General features: G+C 38.8%; 1 protein-coding gene across 4 annotated transcripts in view; it reads right to left on the bottom strand.

The window, feature by feature from the left end:
* The window catches only part of PIK3C2G (phosphatidylinositol-4-phosphate 3-kinase catalytic subunit type 2 gamma), a 403,205-nt gene that overhangs the window by 278,193 nt on the left and 99,743 nt on the right, over positions 1-25,269 (bottom strand). For all 4 annotated transcript variants that reach the window (XM_017343356.4, XM_089303889.1, XM_051850300.3 and 1 more), the window contains 3 exons: positions 21,156-21,270; positions 9,901-10,031; positions 1,368-1,556 (listed from right to left, as the gene is read on the bottom strand). In XM_017343356.4, coding sequence (XP_017198845.3) covers positions 1,368-1,556; positions 9,901-10,031; positions 21,156-21,270 — 435 coding nt within the window. The remainder of the gene's footprint in view (positions 1-1,367; positions 1,557-9,900; positions 10,032-21,155; positions 21,271-25,269) is intronic.

Raw genomic sequence — 25,269 nt, 5'->3', positions numbered from 1 at the left:
CACAATTGATCATAATGATAGGACTAAGAGTCAAAGGGATCACATAAACAAGACTTGTGTCTGCAAATACTAATCGATAGAATAAAAAAGGGAGAGAATGATCCAACATGGGAAGTGAGATGCACAGCAGACCCATAGAATGGCAGATGTCCTAAACAGCACTCTGGCCTCAGAATCAGCCCTTAAGGCATGCAGATCTGGCTGAAAAGCCCATGAGAGTATTTCAGGCATGGAAAGCTAAGACACTCTGGCAAAAAAAAAAAAAAAAAAAAAATGACCTAAATGAAAGGTCTCCGCAAGTGAGATCCCAGTGGAAAGAACAGGTCATCAAAGAAGGAGGTACCTTTCTCTGAAGGGAGGAGAGAACTTCCACTTTGACTATGACCTTGTCAAAATAAGATCAGAATTGGTGAAACCAAAAGGCTTCCATAGCCTTGGCAGCTCATGACAAGAGCCTAGGGTGATTACTGATGCCATAAACAAGAGTGTCAATTTGTTAAGTCAACAACAGGAGTCACTGTGCACTTACCCCTCATGTAGGATCCCTGTCCTTAATGTGCTGTACATTGTGATTTAATGCTATAACCAGTACTCAAACAGTATTTTTCACTTTGTGTTTCTATGTGGGTACAAACTGTTGAAATCTTTCCTGAATATATGCTAAACTGATCTTCTGTATATAAAGAGAATTGAAAATGAATCTTGATATGAATGGAAGGGGAGCGGGAGCAGGAAAGGGGAGGGTTGTGGGTGGGAGGGAAGTTATGGGGGGGGGCAAAAAAAAAAAGAAAAATGAAGCCAAGGAAGAGCTGCTTCTCCTGAACCCCAGCCAGCTGCCACCCTAGTCCCCATCTACTTCTTTGTTATGAGAAGACATTGTCAGCCCCTCTGCTACTGCTCTCTGCACTGAAGGAAAATCTGGCGAACACATAGGGATGGATTTCTTTTACCCTCATCCCCATCATTCATCTATTAATTGTACACTTAATTAGCAGGGAATTTTGCCAAATGTTGCATATCTCGATAGCAAAAGATATAATTCCAAGTTTTAAATGTTTTTAGTTTTGAGAGGGGCAACAGTAGGAATTAATATTTTTCTTTAAAAATTTTTATTAATCCTGCAAGAACTATATTTTTTTCATTAAAAAAACTATACTGACTAATTACACTTCAAGCTTAACACAAAAGGAAATGATAGCTTAAATATATTTGAAATTTAAAATCATGCCTACATTGATCAAAAATTCATGTCCATTGCTCTGGTGATTGGGAACAGACTACTTGCTTCATTAATTAAATGGTCTTATATTTTTACTTCTTCAGATAGGCTGTTTATCAGTAACACATTATTATTATGCAATTCTTACCTGCCGGTCAGAAGTCCAAGTGCTTCTAAGGGATGAGAAAACTTCCACCTTCGCAAAATGGCATGCATTTCTGCAATCGTGCTTTCATCCCATCCAGGGGCACTACCCAGGACCAAAGGGAGGGAGCAGTTGTTGTTATTGCAGTAGAAGCGATAATACCATAAGTATCTCCTCTTTTCCTCAGAAAGCCTAAAAACAAGATTGTAAAGTGTAATTTTACTGGAGTTTTTTCCACCAACATACATTGCTGTAAATACATGGCATAAAACCTTACTCTAGTTCTTCGAATTTTGTTTGAGTTTATTTTAGACAGCAAGTCCTTCATCTTCTTGGGACAGTTTGGTAGGTTATTTCATGAGCTTCTTTCACACTAAGTTTATACTTTTTTAAACCAATCTTTAATTCAAATAGTCACACTTATTTTTCTTCCATCTTATCCTTGCTTGCCACTTTTTTTCTAAATGTCATTTTGGTTGGTAAATTCTGTTTCCTTTAGGGGAGACCAAATTTATCTGAATCCTGAAACATGTTGTATCTAGAACAGAGACAATCAACCATTTACTCTCTTTCTTTACAAATTAACTGTAAGAAATGGGTCTGTAAGAAATGGCGTATTTTAAAAATGATATTCCTTGATCTCAAAGCAAGTTACATCAGAGTTTAGAAAATGCTTTGCTGTTATCTTCAAAAACAAAGATCTAAATTCATCTGGATTCTGGCTTTCAGTATTCAGAGTTCACTGGAAGTTTGACGAGACAATGTCAGTGATGTCAGGTTCTTAAATTCTCAAGTATTTCACCCCGGAGAGTGGCCTGAACAGAAGATCTCAGTTCAGGACTGGAGCCCTTGACTTGCTGACAGTCTGCCCTATTTGGCTCTGCCTGCAGGAGTGTTCAGAGGCACAGTTCAAGGGCAGGCCAGCACCTCCACATGACCATGATAGCTGGTGCACTGCCTCCTCCAAAAAGCTACCCTCTGTGGTTCAGCCTGAATCACTGCAAGTCACAAGGAGGAGGTTGACAAATTAAAAGATTTTAAAGGTTGGTGCTGCTTTGCAATTATTTTTTGGAATCATCTTCACCTGTAAAATAGAAAGATCAGATTATGGGTGGTCTTTATGGTATGCTTAGGTTCTATTCCTATGTTCTGCCACCACCTTTACCTATAGAATTCCACGATAAAATTACTAAAAATTTATTCCGATAAAATTTTCCCCAATACTGAGCAATGCTGTGGTTCCTTTGAGCTTGTTTTCATTAAGGCATGGTTTCTATAATAGGAAATACGCAGATACATTTCAATTAAATTTGATAAATATACATACCAGGTAATAATCATCTTGCTATCAAGAAAAAAATGTTTTCATGCAACTGGAGGCAAGCACTGATAGGATTTCTTTCACATTAGATTACTGTGACTTCTTTTAGGACTTTGTTAAATGAATCAGAGGGGCAAGTATCATTGCACAGCAGGTTATGCCACTGCATATGATGCTTGCATACCATATAGGAGTGGCTGCTCCATATGCAATCAGCTAACAGTTAATGTACCTGGGAAGCAGCAGACAATGGCTCAAGTACTTGAGCTCTTGTCATCTATGAGGAGGACTGGTGTGGTGCTCTTGGCTCCTTGCTTCAGCTTGGTCCAGCTGCAACAGTTGTGGCCAATTTGGGAGTGAATTTGCGAATGGGAGATCAACTGATCTCTGCTTCTCTAATTCTGCCTTTCAAATAAATAGAATAAATCTTAAAAACAAAGAAATGAATCATATTGATAAGTGTAGTTCATTCCTTTTTATTAATATCATTTTTTCCATGAATATACATACCATAATTTGCTCATCCATCCTCCTTTTTTTTAAATAAAAGATTTATTTAGATCTATTTCTTTACTTGAGAGGCAGAATTATAGATGGAGAAAGGGGAGAGAAAAAGAGGGAGGTGTTCCATCTGCTGGTTCACTCCCCAAATGGCCGCAGTGGCCCGAGCTGGGCTTATCTGAAGTCAGGAACCAGGAGCTTCTTCCGTCTCCAATACAGATACAGGGGCCCAAGCACTTGAGCCAATTTTACTTCTTTCCCAGGCCATAGCAGAGAGCTAGATTGGAAATGGAGCAGCTGGGATTCAAACTGGTGCCGTATGGGATGCTGGCACCACAGGCAGAACCTTAAACTACCATGCCGTAGCGCTGGCCCCAGTCCTCCTTTTAATGGACACTTGAGTTGTTTCCTTTTGGGGGATATAATGAACAAAGGTGCTGTGAAGTTTGTGTGAAATTTTTGTTTTGATGCATTTTTCATTTCTCCCAGGAAATACTTAGAAAGGGAACAAGTGCATTGTATTTCATGTACTTGGCTGCCTTTAAAAATTGTTTTCATTGATACACATTAATTGCACATATTTATTGGGCACAATATAGTATTTTGATTCATGCATACATTGCAAAATTATTAAATCAGGGTAATTAGCATATCCATTCACCTTTAATTTTTATCATTTCTTTAAGGATGAGTATATTCAAAATCTTCTCTTCCAGCTATTTTGAGGTAAACATTCATCCTAATATGCCACAGAAAAGAAGAACTTACTCCTCTTATCTAACTGTAACATTGTAGTCATTTGTTTAGCTTTGGAAGAAACAGTGTTTTCTGAAGTAGTTAGAACATTTTACATGATTTCCTGCAGGATATGATCATTACAACTGCATTACATTCTTGGCAACTCTTCACTTTGCCAATGTTTTTACTATTTTCCATTCTAATGAGTGCAGAGTAGCAATTCATCGTGGTTCTAATTTATACATAATTAATGTCTAGAAACTTTTTCATATGCTATTTTCTTTCCTTCTTACTATTTTCATATGCAATTTATTACTTTTTGAAGTGATATACTGTGTGTATTCATTTGTGCAATTACTCTTTTTAAATACTTATTTACTCGAATGGCAGAGTTACAGAGACTTGCCTACAGACAGATACAGGCAGATATCTTCCACACGCTGATTTACTCCTGAAAGGGCTACAATAGCCAGGACTGGGCCAGGCCAAAGCCAGGAGCCCAGAACTCTATCTGAGTCACCCTTGTGGGTGGCAGGGGCCCAAGTGTTATATCTCAGAAACTGCTGTGTAGTAAGTATGGTGTGATGTAAATACTGGAGACAGAGACAGCAGCTGTAAAGATTAAACATCAACCCTCTTGAGATTGGAACCTGTCTGCTTCAGGACAACCAGGGGCATCACAAACACTACCACTCATCCCCTGGCTCAGACTGCCATTTTTTTTTCTGATGCAGAAGCCAGGAGGAAATAAAATGCTCTTAGTGAGATATTCTCCCACTCCCAATGTCTATTGCTGAGTACAATGGTGTTGCCTTCTTGAATAATAATGCCGTTTTCTTAACACTATGATAGATGTCCAGATGTGCATCTTCATCCACGATATAGGTGCTGCCTTTTCCTGGTCATAATGAGGAACAGTCCCTTAGTTTTCTGGGTGGGAATCTGTTTTATCCTAGAACTAAGAGCTCACTGGTTTGTTAAGAGCTTTTACTGTATATTAAACCACTGACAGAAAGGATGGATTCCTCCAAGGACTCCTTTACTGGCCTCAACACTGTCAGATGTTCAGAAGGAGAAGAAAAAAAGCATGCATTTAAAGCAAAACTGTAATATTACCTGGCTAATTTTAACTTAGCTTTTATCATAATTTGTTCCCCCATTAATAGGAGAAATATAAACATAGGAAGTTTAAATGATGAAATTGGTGCTTGAAATTTGTTTAGTTGTAATTTTTGTAAAATTATACTGAAGGGTAAGATATTTAACAAATTGCAAATTTTTTTACAGAAGTGTGAATAACAGTCACACTAATTTTTTTATAAATTGCATTCTTAACAGACTTGCTATGTAATCATTTCCTTCTGTTGGAGTTCTTGTAAGCCTTGGCAAGTGGCATGTGACTATCTTCTGCTATCTTGAGCCATGCACTTGGTACATGTTGCAAGGTTTTTTTTTTTTTTTAATGTTTTGTCAGACTACTAGGTTTAAGTACTTGTTTCCTACTTTAAAAAATTATTGACAAATATGCATTTCCTATATCTTGTTTATATGGGTTACAGAATGTTTTATTTCATTTTTAAACTCATTGCATTATTTTGATAACTTTGTTTTTTGGTTGGATCATGTTTAGAAACTTTGTATGAATTCAGATGTCTTAAGTACACATGTGTTTATATTATTGTGCCATTCCAAAATACCAAATATTCTTAATTACTGTAACCATATAGGACACAAATACAGCTACACAAATCATGAAATCAGACTTTCAAACCTCTTAAACTTGTTCTTAGTTTCACAATTTGACTACTTTTACTTACAGGTTACTTTTTCAAAAAAATCAAATTCATAGAATTGGACTATCTTATGTTTTGCCTTAACCTCTCCTTTCTGGTGTGATTAACACACATATATTATGTTTCCTGATACTGTCCCACAGTCCACAAGGCACTTCCAGGATTTTCCTTTGTGTCCCTCAGCATGGGCCATCCTTGTTGCCCTGCCTTCAACTCACTGTTCTTTTCCCCTGAATTTGCAATCTCTAAAGCACATTATGGGGTTGTTTCAAAAAAGTAAAACCTTTTACAATTCTTAAGTTTCCAATTCTTTAGCAAGGCTCTTCCTTTATTCATTGATATCTAATTTGTTTTTACTTTCAGAGAGGCAGAAAGGGAAAGGAGAAGAAAGGGAAAGAGGGAAGGAAGAGAAATGGAGTGCGGGAGTATATGGGGGAGGGATGGGGAGAGGGGTGGGGGAGGAAGAGAGACACAGAGAGAATTCTCCATTTGCTAGTCCACTTTCCAAATATATGCAACAGCTGGGACTCATCTAATCTAAAGCAGAAACTCAAAATAAGTTTCCCATGTGGGTGGCAGAGACCAAGTACTTGAGTTATCACCCTTGCTTTCCAGTGTGTACCTTAGCAAGATATATTTAAGTAGCTATATAATGGTTGTATTGAAATACTTATCTACTAACTTGAATCTCTTTAGATATCCCTTTGTATCAGTTGTTTGCCCTGTTTTCCTGATTATCCCTAAGTATTATCCTAATTACTGATTTTATGTTAGATGTTTTTTATTTTTTCAAATTATTGATTGCATGCTAGACATTTAGAACTCTCCATTGTTGAGAGTCAGTCTGCTTTTCTATTTTTGGGTGTTGAATGATTCAATTTTTAGCAAGTAGTCAAATTACTGGCAAATTACCTTGATCCTTTTGAGACTTGTTTTCATGATTTGTTAGATTGGGCCTCCAAGTACTAAAACCAGGGTTATAATGGACCAACTCCTAAATTGCATCTCTTTGGTTTCTTTATTGAATGCCTGGGCTATTTTGTGAGCTTTCTCCATTTCTATTGGTCAGAATTTCCCTGTCTCCCAGTGTTATGCAACTTTTTAAGACTACATTTATTTCACGTCTCCACACAGTGGTTCCCTGCAAGTCCTTAAAATTTTCAACCTACTCACAAGCAGCTTACTACTCAAATGAACATTTAAGGGAGCTGCAGTAGCAAACTACTCAACTGAACATTTACGGGAACTCCAACCCAGATTTCTAGAGCTCTTGTCTTGCTCATCTTCCTTCTCCCCAGACTTATTCACTGAAAATTCAGGCTGCCCTCGCCTTATTTGAACTATGATCTCTGCTTTATCATTTCAGAATCTTAGCAAGACCACCTACACTTTGATCCAATCTCCAGGAGCCATGGAATACTGTCTACAGGCCGAACGCCACTTTAATCGTGAGACTTAGCTCAAGTCCTACCTGTTCAATCCTAAAACAGTTGGTGTGTATGTATTTTTCTCCTGTCATCATTCTTTGAGTGAGGGCAATTAGTCTGGTACTAGCTCTTCATGCTGGAAGTGGAAGTATTAATTTCTTTCAAAGCGAATATTTTTATTTCTTTCATTCTGGAGTTTCCCTCCTATTTGAAAGCACTCTTTGGTTGATATCAAAATTTTTGATTTTTATAAATATCACAAGGTACATTTTAACTGAATGTCATTGAGTCTGAACTTCCTGAATCTGATTACATTTGATCAATTTGAAAAGAGGAATACTTAAAACACCAATTACATGGTAAATGTGGTATTTGGAAGCTGAGACTAATTTGAGACCAACACAAGTTTTGTAACACTGAGGGCTGTTCCCCATCTGCTTGTACCATTCAGAATGAAACTGTACTGTACTGAACATTAATAATTGTGCAGGAGTAGATGAAACAGCTTATTATTTTACATATGTGTTTACTTAAATAGAAAGTGAAGATTAAAACAAGTAGACTTTACTAGGGTTAATTTAAAAACACAAATCTCTAATATTTAAAGGCAATTACTGTGATTATTTGTGTTTTTTTGAAAATATTTAAAATTTCAAAGCATTACATCTTTTTAATATTTAAAAATCTCTCATTACAAATACATTAGTGTGTTACCTGTGAAACATCTGTTCCATGTAAGGATTTTTATTTTTTAGTAAGAAGTAGAAAAGGATGCCTCACTTAGGGTGACAGTCATCCAGGATGACAATGGGCAGTGTATGGGGACTGTGAGACTTCCCTCAGCTTAGTTCTGCAGGTTCATTTTCATACCAGATTTTATACAAGGATGCTGTAGTTTTTAAACATTTTATAGATACTATTTTAAAAAAAAACTATTTATCTTTATTTGAAAGGAAATTAGAGGAACAGATGAATAAACAGAGAAAAATGCTCTATCCACGGGTTTGTTCCTCAAATGCTTGTGCCAGTTAGGGCTGGGCAAATCTAGCTGAAGCTAGGAGCCACTCTGACTCAGTCTGGATCTCTTACATAAGCACAGGTACCTAAATACTTGAGTCATCACCTGCTGCCTCTTAGGGTCTGAGTTAGCAGGAAGCTAGAATTGGAAATGGAGCTGGAATTCAAACCCAAGCATCTGATATGAAATGCACATATCCCAAGTGGCATCTTCAGCAGTAGGCCAAAGGTCCATAGCCACCCACATTATTTATCAGTCACATATCCGTGCACAGCGTTGGGAATACAATGATAATCAAGTGGATTAGGCTTCTTGCACTACCAATTCTTAACAATTAATGAGGGAGACTAGAAATAAATACACAAGTGAATAGGATGGCAGTAGCATGTGTTCAGTGTGACAGCACACAAGTAAATATGACAGCATGGTGACAGAAAAACTGGTGGTCAAATAAGACCTCTTTAAGGAGTTGACATTTCATTGAAAATCTAAAGAATGTAATGAGTTATTCATGGAAACACTAAGAATTTCAGGCAGAGAAAATGTCAGATAAAAAGCCTTTGAGATGAGAGAGGGTCTAACATAGTTGAACTTATTGAAGGCTGATGTCGCTGGCTTGACAAGAATGAGGGAAAGCAGAAAGTCAGTTCAAATTAGACAACAGGGAAAGGACAAGATTACTGAGAGGACATTGATCATGCTCAGTGCCCCAGTATGATTCTCAACAGAGGCCTTGCTGACCAGCTCAAAACCTTGGATTCTCTGTTGACTTCACCTTGATTCCTTTGTTTGTCAACTGAATTAATCCTTGGTTCCATTTTATCACTAATTCATGTCTCCTCAAGTTCTAAAATACATATGCCAATTCTTGCCATTTCAACTAATATCTATTTCATCACCTTAATTCTAGGCAGTATGACCTCTTGCCTTAGGTATTAACCACCTTACAGTACCACTTGTTTCCACTGTTACCTCCTCTCTAATCCATTCTTGAACTTGTTGCCACATGGATCACTCAGAGATTCTTCAGATCACCTAACTCTCCTGAACAGAACCTCCAAATATCTCACATTTTTTGCTAAGATGCCTTATTGTGTTTCATATCTTAACATAGTATGTATGTATTAATATATAAAATATGTAATAACATAGTATATAAAACTACTTTCTCAGTTTTAGCATATTATTAATGAACACAGCTGTGACTTATACACTGTCAAGTAGCAAGCAAAAATGTCACCTCACTTCTCCTGGTATTTTAGTTTTATTTAGAGAATTACTTCTTGACAAAATCTAAGTACTGCTTAGTCACTATTTTAGCACTACTAACATATGATTTCATTGCTGTTCTTTTCTTAGTTCGCCATGACAATTAAATTTTACTTTTTCTGTTAATTAGAACAACTTCCTACCCACCTGAGGGTGACTGAGCAATGGCTGTCACTGTTCTGTGCTGGCATCTCTCTCACAACATTCTGCTTTGTTGTTTTGAATAGAATCATTTGCACCATTTTTACTTAAAGTTTAAAATCATCACAGGAAAAATCATCTTTCAAAGCATAACAATAACTTGGTCACCTCCTAGACATTAATACGCCACTCAGCAGGCATGGCTTTATGGAATTAAAGGAACTTTGTGGGAAGGAAAGTTCACTCTCCAATGACAGGAGTGCTTCAAGTATGATTGATAACGTCACAGACAGCAGGCCAAAGGCATTCCCAGATCCCAGACACTTACAGTACAGGAGACTGTCTCTGTGAGAGTCTGCTTATATGTTTCAAACATTCTTTCGGTGGTTCTTCAGGAGCACTTCCATTCTCTTCAGAATCAGGTTTCATGTACTCCCATCCAGTAGGTGGAAAATCAATCTGAAATAAAGGAATGATTTGTCCTGTATTGATGGTATCTCTGCATTTTCCAATTACTGGTCTGCTTTATAGAGGTATAGAGAGTAAAGAACAACTGTTTTCTGTGCTATTACTTTAAAATAAGTTTTAAATGAATCATTAGAATTTGAACTTAGTGTTTAAAAATGTATGCATTTGAATGATTTATTTGGCCAATAATTTCGACAAATTTTATAGATTGGCAACTACGATTGCTGTATGAGAGAGAAATGGGAGTAGTAACAATATATAAACTTTGCATTAAAGCTAAATGTATTTTGCTTAATGCTATGATTATATCCTTTGTACATTTCAGTGTTAAAATATTATGAAATTGATGAAAGTTGAGAGTAGCAATTATTTTTCCATGAATTCATGCTTCCTTTATAACTGTCTCAATGTGCTTTTAATTAAACCAAGACTCAACGTTAATCTGATGCTAGTAAATAAAACAGTTTTAAAAAGACAGTTCCAAACTACGTCCATGAATGGATATTTCAGTGTTCTGTGTATTTTCTTAGGGTTATCACACATGGCTTATCTTTTATTTTAAAACTAGAAAAGTTTACATAGTTTAGTTTTCTCTGATAAATGATATTATGTTTGACTCAAAGAAACTTGGGTAACATTATAGACCATGTGAGTTACAGTTTGAAATGTAGCTAAAATATTTGAAAACATTTTTGAAATTTCATGCTATAATCTCTACAATTTGTTGCAATTCTTATTTTTATATAATTGTTTTATCAATTGATACTCCAACATGATAAAAGAGAAAAGTAATAGATATGCTAAGCCAAAACAATGTTGTGGGGAGCAACTCGGACTAGACTAAGTTACTGGAATTAAGACTTATTCTATGCATCTGCTCTCCCACAATATGGCGCTGGGAGAGAAGAAAACAGCTTCTACACAGCTGCCTCCAGTTCAGCCAATAAACTGTAGGACTTGCTCCTGATTGGAGGAGAGCAGCGTACTCGGCGTGTGGGCAGCCGAGTTGGGATTGGCGGAGGAGGACTATAAAGGAGGAGAGAGACGGCATGCACCAGGAACATCTAAGGGGAACATCTAAGGGGAACACCTGTGCAGCCCCCGAGAGAGCCGGCCGGCGGTGTGCCGCTCCCCTGCGGAAGTGGGGAAAGTGGCCAGGGGGAACCGCCCTTCCACGGAGGTGGAAGGGACAGTAGCCAACCCAGGAAGAACCAGCAGCAAACCTGGGGAGGGCCGAGCAGACGAAAGAACAGCACAGGGTCCTGTGTCGTTCCTCCACGAAGAGGGGGAGCGACATAATGGTGCCGTGACTCGGATATGAAGCCTAGGCAGGGTTTAGTGTCGTTCCTCCACGAAGAGGGGGAGCGACAAATGTTGCAGCAAATTTTTCCTCTTGACGATTAATCTCAAAAGATTAACTCAGTGCCTTACATGGAGGTACATTCAGTACTAGCAGTTCACATGTTATTCTTTATGTGTCCTACTGCTTTTTAAGTGCTTGGAATCAAAATAATAGAAATAGCATCTAACAGATTAGTCAAATTTTATGTTGGTCCTAAGGAAATCACAGAAGATGAGGAAAGCTAAAGATGATGGATTAGAATTCCAAAGTACTCATATGCACAAATCTGTTGTAAGGTTTGAATTATTTCACTTAGGAAATTATTTTTATATTCAATATATGAGAGAGTCCCTTTATCAAAATACATTTTTTTCCTGAGTTATAAAGCTAAACAGTTGCTGATGATTAAATCACCAATAGACAATACTGGTGTTTCTCCCAGTTGCCTTTCGTCATAATTTTTACAAGAGAGAAGTTTCCCAAAGTCTAGACTCATGGACTTGCTTTAGAGTACTTTTGAGTATCATGGAAATTATAAAATACAAGTGGTGTCCACTACCTCCAGGAAACCTGAAGTGCAAGTGAAGAGAATATGTATACATAACAAAAAAATGGGAACAATTCATGCACAGCTCCCCAAAGACACACTTGAAACCAGTAAACATGGCAAATACACGACTCTGCTCCTCCTCCTACAGTGTGGCTGACAACCTCTAAGCGTCTAAACCACATGTTCCCTAAAACCTACTTGTCACACTTCTACCTCAAGCCTTGAGTATTCAAGAACAACAACAACATCATGGGGTCTTTCCTCTAATGTGCCACAAAATATTCAGACCAGATCATCTCCCCTTCCAAATCACACCTCATTACACACTGACTTGTGTTGCCTTCAACCATCTTGTTCCACTTCTTCATACCCGTTCCCCCTTTAAAGTTGGCCACCAAAGCTCCTTCAAGATTTGGGACTGCTGTGGGAGCAGTTGTAAACACCCCTGCTGCCCACTCCCACAGTAATGCCCACTGGGTGTTTCTTGGGCTGGATTGGATCCTCATGATTCTGTTACCCTGTTCCAAGAACATAGGTTTTACTACAGTTCAGAGGAAGGAAGGTTACTGACCACTCTGTAGCAGTTGTGGTCAGTTTCAAGGAAATAGTCATTAAAGAGGAGTGCACATGGTGGTTTTGCAGTGAGTGTAATAAATTTGTTACACTGCAACTCGAACTGTGTGTTCTAAGAACCCCATATCAATAATAAGACTGAAGCCAGCGCTGTGGCTCACTTGGCTAATCCTTCACCTGCAGCGCTGGCACCCTGGGTTCTAGTCCTGGTTGGGGCGCTGGATTCTTTTCCAGTTACTCCTCTTCCAGTCCAGCTCTCTGCTATGGCCAGGGAGTGCAGTGGAGGATGGCCCAGGCCCTTGGGCCCTGCACCCTCATGGGAGACCAGGAGGAAGCACCTGGCACCTGGCTCCTGATCAGTGCAGCGCACCAGCCTTGGGCCCTGCACCCTCATGGGAGACCAGGAGGAAGCACCTGGCACCTGGCTCCTGATCAGTGCAGCGTACCAGCCGTGGCAGCCATTTGGGGGGTGAACCAATGGAAGGAAGACCTTTCTCTCTGTCTCTCACTGTCTAACTCTGCCTGTCAAAAAAAATAATAAGACTGAGATGTGCCTTGAAACTGTAGAATACTGGTCATCAGGAACTGCAGATTTAAGGCATAGTGGTATAGGGTGCTTTGCTTTATTTTTGTTTTTAAATTATGATAAATATACATAGAGAGAAGTGTTCAAAAAACACATGCATATTTTGAGGAAAATTCTAAATCACTGTCAAGGCCTGAAACATAACACTGCTGGCTTCTCAAAGCCCCCCAAGTGTGCTCCTTCTAGATCAAACTATTCCCCCTACTCCCAGATAGTTCCTGATCCCTGTTTCCTAGGTTTTACTCTCTGAATCTATGTCCCTAACCAGGATATAAATGGGTTCACACTGCATGTTTCTTTTGTGTCTTCTTTTCAGCATATGTTTATGTAATTATTTTCACATTGTAGTATTACTGTGGACGGATATAACAGAATTAATATAACTATTTTCCTGTTACAAAATATTTTGGTGGTTTCCACGTTAGCCTTTGGTTTTGCTGTAGCGGGTGCTGATGCTGTGAACATTTTTGTGCAAGTGTCAGGATGATGAATCTCTAAGTTTCTCTAAGATACATATTTAGCAGGGTATTTATAGTTCTTAGGGTATGGAGGAGGACATTTTAAGAGAAAATGTGTATTATGAAGAAATCATGCATAAATTTTGCACCAAAATAATTTTTTAATTTCATTTTTTGGTGAGCTTTCTGAAATTCCCTTCGCCTTCAATCTATAATAACACATTGTTTTCCCAAGGGATTTTTATCAAGTATGATATTATTTTAAAGGTTCTTTACCATGTTGTCAGTGACATGCTAAAAGTTTAAGAAAGGAAAACTATTTAACTATAGTATTGGATTTTACTATAAAATGAATTTTAAATTAACATCTATAAAGAAAAAATGTAAGCCCATTCTTTTCTAGTCATTGTATTGAAATTCAGTGTGCTGAGGTAAATTCTATCCCATATGTATCAGTGAATGATTGTGGCTTGTGGGCAACTATTCATGTGGTTACATTTCTCCAAAATGCTTTTAGCAGTATTACAAAAAGAGCTATTTTTTTAAAAAATATGTAGAAATATTATAAATATACACAGTAAAATAAATATTTAAATCAGGCATATAGATATAAAATCAAAAATAAAGTTTCTGGCAATTCATCTTCCTGATGTTCTGCTTTAAATAACCTCTTCATTAAGTGTCTCTTGCTTCTTGCTGTTTTTTTTTTTTTTTTTTTTTTTTTTGGACAGGCAGAGTTAGACAGTGAGAGAGAGAGAGAGAGAGAGAGAGAGAGAGAGAGAGGTTGATTCACCCTGCAAATGGCTGCTACGGCTGGCGAGCTGCACTGATCCGAAGCCAGGAGCCAGGTGCTTCCTCCTGGTCTCCCACGTGGGTGCAGGTCCTAAGGACCTGGGCCATCCTCCACTGCACTCCTGGGCCACAGCAGGGATCTGGACTGGAAGAGGAGCAACTGGGACTAGAACCTGGGGTCCCGGCGCTGCAGGCGGAGGATTAGCCCAGTGAGCTGTGGCGCCAGGCACTCTTGCTTCTTAAAAAATATAACTTCTACATATACATGAATGGGTCATGATTACACAGGGTATTTTTTGTTGCTTTTTTAACATTATGCGTAATTCTATCTTTTGAATGTTGAATTGATTAGCTATATTTACTTAATCAGGAAGACTGATGGACATTTAGGTAATGTTCAGGATTTGTTATTACCAATAACATCAATAAATACATTGGAATATAAAAAAATAAGATTGTTCCCTCCACCTAAAATACTCTGAGTGAGTAGGAAAGATCTTTGGTTTAAGGAGAGGGCCCACTGAGAGGAGGAAGAACAGCATTCTGGTACTGAGGTTCAGATATATGGACCAAAGAGCTAAATATAAAAATGTCTGTGGCTGGGTTCTTGTAGTGATCAGAATTATGTGTGAATATCAATCATTGAACCAGTATTATATTCCAGGTTCTGTGATAGTTGCTGGAAATAAAATATTCTCAATCCCATTAGACATTTCTCACTGGGAAAGGAATACAATGTGGAGGGCAGGTGTCTGGTACAGTCTGCATCCCGTATCAGAATGCTGCGCTGAGGCCCTGTTGATCCAGTCTGATCTGCCTTCCTGCTACTGTGCATTCTGGGAGGCAGCAGATAATGATTCAAGGACTTGGTTTCCCAAATTTGCCACCCAAATGGGAGTTCTGATTGACTTTTGCATTCCTGGCTTTGGCCTGGCATAGCCTTAGTTGTTACAAGCATTTACGGCATGAACCCACATGTAGAAAATCTTTCTCTTTGTGTCTCAAATAAATAAATAAATAAAAATTTAAAAAATGCAACATGGTAAATGTATTGATAAAATGCTATTGACTATTATATGAACATAGTAGAAGGGCACTTAATTCTGTGGTGAAAGACAGGAAGGGTATAAGAGATGCATAGTGGAGAGTCCATGGAGCATAAAGATGAGTAATGGTGACATACATAGAGGAGGGGTGGGTAGGGGATGGTGAAGAGAAGTATAGGGCTGGCGCCGTGGCTCACTTAGTTAATCATCTGCCTGTGGCGCAGACATCCCATATGGGCATCAGTTCAAGTCTCGGCTGCTCCTCTTCCAGTCCACTTCTCTGCTGTGGCCCGGGAGGCAGTGGAGGATGGGCCAACTTCTTGGGCCCTGCACCCGCATGGGAGACCAGGAGGAAGCACCTGGCTCCTGGCTTCAGATTGGCCCAGCACCGGCCATAGCGATCATTTTGGGAGTGAACCAATGGAAGGAAGACCTTTCTCTCTGTCTCTCTGTCTATAACTCTTCCTGTCAAATAAATTAAAAAAAAAAAAAGAGAGAAGTACAGAAGTCTATTGCAGATATGAGGCAATATTCATAAATGCACATAAAGAAAAGCAGGAAAGTATATGTCAAAAACTACAATATTTTCAAACTTACTGAAGGTTGAAGCATTACACGTATTGGCAAGAGAAGTAATGGGCAAGCAGCCATCAAACAGATTTTGGCTTAATCCTCTAGGTAGTACTGAGTTATTGACAAGTGAAAGTAGGACAGTGACGGGTTGAGATTAGTGTTTTACAAAGATTATACTTGTGAATATGCAGATTTTGCATTAGGCAATGACCATATAAAGCCAAGAAGAGCAGCTGAACATTTGTAATATAGGAGGGAGTGGTTGAATAAGGAAGGATGAGCTGAAGAACTGAGAGAATAGACTTAAAAATATGGGCGATAAATTGGCAGGATACAATAAGGACTGAATATGGATGGCAGAGAGAAAAATGAGGCAAAGGGAGACTGTGAGGGATAAGTGGGGATAAGTAGACATAAAGAATTCAGGGCACAAAAGTGATTTTGGTGAAGAAAATGGGCTCAGTTTGGGCCCTGTTGCATTTGAAGCTGCCAATGGAATATCCGAGAGGGAGTTTCGGTAAGGATGGGACTCTCCACGTATGTGCCTGAAGCCTGCAGTAAGAAGGAATGGAAACTACAGGTGCAGACTCAGAAGTGAACCTCCATAGGCATTATGAAGAACATCTTAGAAATAATTGAGACCAAGTAATTCCACTGCTGATTACTTGCACAAGAGACATGAAAACACACGTCCCAAAAAACTTATGTGCAAAAGTTTATAGCAATGATGTCTTTAACAGGCAAAAGGTGGAAACAAAGGGTACAGCAATTGATGAACAGGTTCATGAAATGCACTGTATCTAAAGATTTGCATTTTTCAACTATCAAAAAGAACGCCTACAGATTCGTGCTATCACATGAATTAACTTTGGAAACCTGATGCTAAGTGAAAGAAGCCATCACAAAAGATCACATTGTATGGTTCCAGTAACATAAAATGTGAATACTCAGGTTCACAGAGACAAAGATTAGTGGCTGCTTAGAGTTAGAGAGGACAGCAGAATAGGAGGAGAAAGCTAACGGGTGTGGGATTTGTTTTCTGATGTGATAAAAATGTTCTACATTTGACAGTGGTGATAGCTGTACAAATCTGGGAACATTTTATAAAACTATTGATTTATATTCTTTTGATTTTTTAAATATTTATTTATTTGAAAGGCAGAACTTCAGAAAGGGAGAGAAAGACACAGAGAGAGAGAGAGAGAGAGAGAGAGAAAGAGAGAGGGAGGGAGAGAGAGAGAGAAGAGGGGAGGGGAGGGGAGGGGAGGGGAGGGAAGAGGAGAGGGGAGGGGAGGAAGGGAGGAAGGGAGGAAGGGAGGAAGGGAAAGGGAGGGAGGGAGAGAGAGAGAGATTTTCCATCTTCTAGTTCGCTTCCCAAATGGCCACAACAGCAGGGACTGGACCAGGCCAAAGCCAAAAGCCCAGAGCTACATCCAAGTCTCCTACATGGGTGGCAGTGGCCCAGGAAGCTGGGCCATCTTCGGCTGCTTTCCCAGGCACTCCAGAAAGGAACTGGAGTGGAAATGGAACAGGCAGGCCTCAAACCAGCATTCATGAGATGATAGAGATGTAGGCAGAGGTGTAATCTTATGTGCCAAACCCTGACTCACAGGCTTTAAATGAGAGAATTGTATAGTATATGAATTATATCTCAATAAAATTATTTTGCAAAAAGGAGAGCCATGTTGAGAACGGTTGGGGGGAACCCAGCAGGGCAGTAACACCTAAGCCAGAGGAGGAGACTCCGCAGTATGGGGGAAGAGACAGTACTAAAGAGCAGAGAGGGCCAGCATAGGGTCGGTAAACCTGCACTGGAGTGGGCACCTACGAAATGGGGCATCACCTAACAAGGCTAAGTGAGATGAGGACAAGAAGGTGAGAGTGAATTTAGACACAACTGAGGAGATGATTAAAGAGAGAAAAATGGAACTGAACCAGGACAACATTAACTCACATGCGACAACTACTCCACTGTCAGCTCTCGAACAGTGACAGGGCCTTCTTACTGTATCATCTTCAGGGACAGGCAGGCGGTTGGGGGAGACTCGGGATGAGGGATGAAATACTGAGCATCTCTGAAGGAAGACCTACTTCACTCTATTCACAGCTCCTGGTCAGCACGTTGCAGAGACTGGTAACTTAACTGACTGAAAGGATTCACACTGTGACCTATCATTCCTAGTCATGCTAGGGGTACCTACAGCAAGGCGGTGGGCATCCCTTTAATAAAGGCAACTGGAAGAGTCTAGACCTGACAGGAGACAGACAGGCAGAGTTATTACACTTCCATTGCACAGAGGTGGTTATGGAAGGTTATGTGTATTGTTCAAATAATATTTTCTTTTAAAGAACCAAGACTAGAATTCGGATTTCCTCATTCTCAGCTTGATTTCTTTCCAAGACCCATACTGACTCAACAAAACACCGGCTGCACAACTTGCTTCTATTTCCCCCATCACCTCACCATCATTATGTCAAAAGATTCTGCTCTAAATTTAGGTATGTAATTACACTGACTTTGGTTATCAAAGGTTTTGATTTTACCACCATAAAAGTTCTTATTTTGTATATTTCATCAGCAATTAAAAAGCACACAGATAGGCTCTTTGTATATCATTTTAAATGATTGTGTAAAAATCAGATGAGTTAATCGCTCCACTGGTGCAATGTTTATATGTCCTGTCCCCTCTCTGAAAGATTCTGTTATGGGTCCAGGTTTCCCCTTGAAATCGGTGCAGCTGTTGAATGCTTGAAACTTTCCTTTGGATTTCACTGAATCTGTGCCAGATGTGTAGTTCAGAAGACAGTGCCAAAATCAGTTCTTAAATGAGCCTCTTCCCTCTCCTGAGAAAAACCAAGGTGTCTCCCATCTGATAGCCTAATATACCTCTCCTACCATACTACTTCCTCCTGCTCCAAGGTCCCTAAAATCAAGAATCTAAATCCCCAAAGCTCTAGCAGTGGCCAGACTCAAAGACCTCACTCGGCTGAGGTGGCCTGGATTTGACATGCAATAGTGCACAATAAAATTCATATCTATACTTGGACATGCCCCTGGCTCCTATAAAATTTAATGAATCCCAAACTGAATCCATCCGATTTCTCAGTTGAAGACCATCTATTTTCTGAATGCTTTTTGGAAACTAAAGATGTTTCTATTGACTCAGGAACCCGTTTCTGTTTTCTTATTTATTTCCTCCATAAAGTTCTACTCCTTTCTGTCTAAAAAAGTTGCTGAAATATAACTTTTTGCTGCTGTCTTTCTAAGTCTTGGTCCTTGGATATTTAACTTAGATCACCTAGGTGTTTGTCAAACAGTGTCCATATATCCACTCTCCTTGCTTTCTAGGGTATTTTCTGGAACATTACCATAACTGCATTCTATGACTCATAGTCCAATCATGTCCAAGTCTGGCACACAATCTAGCACCTTAAAGATCTTTCCACCACTTCTACTTTGTTCTTTATTTTTAGCCAACTTGTCAGATTCTAAAATTGCCAGCCCCTTTTAGAATCTTCATTTTACCATTGTGCATTCTTATATAGCTGGATCGTCTTCTCCTCTAACTAGATGATAAAAATGGACTCACGCCACTAAAGGCATTCAAATGTCATTTCTCCTAGGACTCAGTTCTCAGACTTTATGCATTTCTTTGCTTTCATTTAGAATACCATTAGTGTCCCTGCAAACAATACAGCATTTGCCAGATAGAATCACAGTGAGTTGTGAAAATGTCTCTCACTAGACTTTGCACTTTTTGAATTCCCTGTCTTGGCATTATATGTGCAGTCAATTTTGTAAAGGTGTTTATCACAATATTTGGTTCAGAGTAGTCATGTATGTTATATGAATGAGTATTCAATGTGATTAAGCTGGACCACCAGCACTTTGCTTTCTTTGTCATTAATATAGTAGGCTTGTGGAATTTATTGTTTATCTCTTCCCTTCTTTTATAATAGAGATGATTCTTTCGATCCTGTTATAATGGGGCCTCACGTGTTGAGTGTCCACAGTGTTATACCAGGATGTAATCTGAATATTCTCTCTTTTTTAGCATCATGTTTTCAGATTAGAACTGGATCATTTGGTTGCTTTTTGATAGGGTGTCTGGTGCTATTTGGTAAGTGAAGCCATATTTTCACTATTATTAATTTTTCACTTCCATTCCTTCTATTCATCTTTCTAAATCCCATACCCTCCCATACTCCTCTGCCACAACCTGTAAGCTCAAGTGTCTGGAAACTCTACTAAGTTCCTCCAGAGCAAAGATCCTCAATTGAGGAACATGTTATCCCAAGAGGATATTTGACAGTATCCAGAGATGGTTTTTGTTGTCAGAGCTTGGAGTTGTTTTTGATATTCAGTGGGTAGAAGCCAGGGGTGTATTACCAAACATCCTACAATGCACAGTTCAGACCCCACACAAAGAATTATATGGTCCAAAATGTCAGTAGTGCTGAAGCTGAGAAATTCTACCATACAGTGTACTGCCAAGGGCCAAGGTAGGAATTCTCAGTTTTTCCAGTAGAGATGGAAAGTCTTTATTCACCGCATTTCCATGTATGAAAATATCTGTGATTCATATTTAACCAATAAGATCAACTACCATTATGAACAAATAAGAAGTTGACAGCATCAGGGACCAAAGCCTGGAGCCATTTATCGCATTTCATTCATGATTGTGAGTCAAAGAGAATAAAAGGGATTTTAGTAAATAACAACAGTATAATAGATAGATTTTGCTTGCAGTTTCTCCCCCACTACTCACAGAATTGCTACTTAGTTAGAAATTGTACAAGAGAAGGGATTTAAAAAAACCTGACCAAATGCAGAAGCATGTGTGGGTAGGGAATCAAGTCAATAATGTGTACCCATAACTGGTTTTTGACATAGAAGATAAAAATGAATGCCACATAATGAGTATATTAATGGTAACACTCCATCACTCTCTTTCATAATCTTATTTGATGGAGAATGGTTTTAAATTGCTGTTATATAAGCTTGGAGGGAAGTGCTTTCAGAGTACTGACTGTAAAATAAAAGCAGGAAAGGTTTCACAAATCTCAGGAGGATAGAAGAAGGGAAGCTTATTAAAATGTGTGATCCTGGAGGAAATTGTTTCTGTAATTGACAACAAGCTATTTATCAGCCCTCACTTGCCATGTGTGCTTTAATCTCATAGCCTGACACTTACCTGCAGGGTCAGTGGGGATGGCTGACTCGTGTCCCACACTCCCGGAGCTATCATTTCCACAGGAGGCTCACTCTGCAATGTCAGGCTGAATAGCTTAGACCCACGAATGGATTTTCTGCAAAAGACAACACACAGAGATAGGAGTCACTTCATGCAGGAAGCTATTATTATCTAAAACTGTTTCCTTTTGGAAAATGTAAACAGAATCAGTAGCTGAAGAGAAGCCCAGGCACTGATTAATAGCTCATTTCTAATACACCACATGCATGGCTATTTTCAAAGATGTCAATATTTATTTTCCACATAAGAAACTTATTTCCACAATAGTATCTAACAGGTAGCATTTATTCTTAATCACCATTGATGGTGATTTCAAGGTGGGACTAAAGATCTTAGATTTATATTCCTGGAGTCATGATTATTGTAAATTGATAAGCAAGTTAACTCTTCAGAACATTCTTCAATTCACAAATTGACTAAATTGCCTGGGCATTCACATAGGTATTCTAAATTTATGGAGTGAATATATACAAATTAACATAACATATGATCTGCTGAGTCAAAACAGTTATAAGATTTCATAGAAGAAATTTTTTTAGGCATAAACAGAAAGATTACTCATATTTGGGATACTTTAAAAATCAGTTGTAAATTATAAAAGTAAATGAGTGTGCATTGAGTACAGACTTTAAACAGGGAAGGATTCATGAATCCTTTTAGCAGCATCAATAACATACAAATCCACCAACCCTTATATAACACATGGCTTTGAATTAATATTAGAATATCGGTAAAATGTCCTGATAATCACTGAAAAGAGTGTACCAAATGGCATGTGTAGAGCTGAAAAGACAATAAAATTAAAGTTTATGAAGACCTGTAAAACAATGCGTCTTTTCACAAAGAACATATAATTCCATTCTGTCATTTAAGAGACTTATGCAAAACATGAGGGAAATAATCCAGCAAATAAATTTTTTCTTTAAACCTTTAATAGCTTTCTGAGAACTACCTTTATTATTTTATCTATCCAAATATATTGTCAGAAAGTATAGGCTCAAGGGAGTATAATTTCCAAACACTATTGGGCAGATCTTTTCGTATGAGTCAAGAATCTTCTTCTAGGAGGATACATTTTGCATTTTAAAAAATTGATTTGTTTCTGGAAGGCCAAGGCACTGTGGCAAAAAAAAAAATGGCCTATATGAAAGATCTCTGTGAGTGAGATCCCAGTGGAAAGAATGGGCCATAAAGGAAGGAGGTACCTTTCTCTGACAGGAGGAGAGCACTTCCACTTTGACTACGGCCTTGTCTAAAGAAGATCAAAGTCGGCGAACTCAAAAGGCTTCCATAGCCTTGGCGACTCATGACAAGAGCCTCGGGTGATTACTGATGTCATAAACAAGAGTGTCAGTTGTTAAAATCAACAACAGGAGTCACTGTGCACTTACTCCTCATGTAGGAGCTCTGTCCTTAATGTGTTGTACTATGTGAATTAACGGTATAACTAGTACTCAAACAGTACTTTATACTTAGTGTTTCTGCGTGGGTGCAAACTGTTGAAATCTTTACTTAGTATATAGTAAATTGATCTTCTGTATATAAAGATAATTGAAAATGAATCTTGATGTGAATGGGATGGGAGAGTGAGTGGGAGATGGGATGGTTGTGGGTAGGAGGGAGGTTATGGGGGAAAAAGCAACTGTAATCCAAAAGCTGTACTTTGGAAATTTATATTTATTAAAGTAAAAAATTTGATTTGTTTCCTTCCTCCCTCATACGAAGTTTTTTTTTTTTTTTTTTTTTTTTGCCTAACCATACCAGGGAATCAGTGTTGGTAAAATAAAGGTTAGTCTAACATGGATAAAGATGAGAAAAATTCTTAAAATAATTATTAAATGATATAATTGATAATATAATTTCCCCATTGTCTTTTAGAGTATTAAATCCGCCCAGAATGGCCTGAAACACCCATGTGCATGTGAAAGCTTTGGATGAGTATCGTGCAGGAGGAAAGAGGGTGAAAGTGTACATCTAACAGGAAATCTGGAATACGCAGATCATAATGACCCCACAACGTTCAGAGAAAATACACCTGTTCAAGGTGAAGTGTCTACAGCTATGAGGAATAAGAAGAATTTGGCAAAATCAAAGTCTACTGTGTCCTGAGATTTGAGGTGGCTGAAAGAGACAGAGAAAGAGGAAGCAGAGTGAACACGACCATCCTACGTGTCCAGTTTGCCCCTCTTCATTAGATGTAGGGCCACGTGGTAGATAGGCAGAAGGAGCTCCTGAGTTTCACTCACTGTACAGTGCCTACCTCCCCCACACTTTTTTTTTTTTTTTTTTGGTTCCAGTATAGATGAGATGGGATCTAGAAACAAAGACACCAGAGAGGGAGAGCTTCCAGCAAGGGGTCACATGGCAGGGACAAAGCGCTTCTGTGAAAAGAGCACCTCTTTGGACTGTTCAAGAAGGGTCAATGCAGAATTGCCAGCAAGTCCCAGAGTCTACGGTAGATGTGAGAGCCTCAATTATACAACAAGTGCCAGTAAGCCCTGGTCATGATAGCAGAATCCCAATTAGAAGCTCCATTGGCTGCATTTCATTTCAAAAATCTGAGTGATTCAAGCTATTTTCTATGAGGATGAGGGGACTCAAGAATCTAAAGCTCAGTGTCTGGGCTTTATCTGTGGATGGGATCTGGAGCAACAGTCATCATGGCCTTACCCAAGGCACATAGGGCAGAATCAATCAGAACACCTGATGTAGGTGTGTGGACGATGGGAGGTATCAGGAAACAAGGCATACAGAGAATGCACTTCTACTAGCTCTCAACTGAAGCTGATATTAGGAACACTCAATGGGGAAATAAAATAAATACTGGACACTACTCTGAGGGCTGTGTTTTTTATATCAGCTAATTAAACTTTTTAATAATGACTATACTTGCACTTTGTCTCAAAAATGTTGTTTGAAAGGTGAAGTGAGACACATCCAGATACTGACATCTTCTATGCATTGATTCACTACCCAAATTCCCACAAAAGCTGGAGCTGGACAAAGCTGAAGCTAGGAGATAGGAACTCGATCCCTCAATCCTCATCTCCCATGTGGGTGGCAGGGACTTTGGGCTATCAACTGCTACCTCCCAGGTGCATTAGCAGGACACTGGATTGGAAGTGCAGAGTAGCCTAGATTTGAACTAGGCATTCTGATACACATGCAGACATCCCAAGCACCTGTTTAATTGGCTGTACCACAACTTCTTCTCTGAACATGTTTTTATTACAAGAATAATAACTCAAATACATCCATAGACTTCTGTAAATAACGAATGAGAATATGATTAGTGGGATCAAGATGTGAAAAAATGGTGGCCATTTGGTACAGCCATTTCCAAACCAAATTTCCATCAAATTCTCCCCACGTAACACATATATAAACTGTTCACTTGGGAAGCCAGCATCCCATTTAGGGGTGCTTGGATTCGAGTCCTCATACTTCGGATCCAGTTTCCTGCTGATTAGCAGTCATGAAGGCAGCTGGTGATGATTCAATCTCTTGGGTCCCTACCACCCATGTGGGAAATCTGAGTCAAGTTCTGGACTCCTGGCTTCGGCCCAGTCCAGCTCCAGTTTTTGCATTTTTAGAGGCAAATCAGTAGACAGAAGATGCCTGTTATTCTACCATTCAAATATAAATATGCATATGAAGTACTTCATATATAATGTGAAATGAATATTGCTATTTTCAAAAAGATGAAAATGGAAACTTCTGACATCAGGTATATGGGGACCATCAGGTAAGTTTTATTACAATGGTGAAAATATTTACAAAGTTGGATAACAAAAGTCATGAAGGCAGAATATACAGAGAATAGTTTCATATAGTGGAAAGAACATCATAATTTCTTTATGTCAGAATATCTGGAACCTGTCTTTCTTAACTAGCCTTAAATAACTTAACTTCTTTGAGTTTCCAAGGAAAAAATATCAATCATTTTACTGAAAGTTTTCAAGTAGCTTTTAGGTTCTGCTGGTGGTCACAGACAGACCAGAAGAGTGAAGGGGAAGTGACAATTATCCTGGCATCAATCTTCCCATTAGATTGA

The sequence above is a fragment of the Oryctolagus cuniculus genome, chromosome 9, assembly GCF_051225735.1.
Source record: "Oryctolagus cuniculus isolate XC-2025 breed Fujian yellow rabbit chromosome 9, ASM5122573v1, whole genome shotgun sequence".
NCBI classification, from domain to species: domain Eukaryota; kingdom Metazoa; phylum Chordata; class Mammalia; order Lagomorpha; family Leporidae; genus Oryctolagus; species Oryctolagus cuniculus.
Note: the sequence above shows the minus strand (reverse complement) of the source record. Positions and strands in the feature narration are given on the sequence as shown.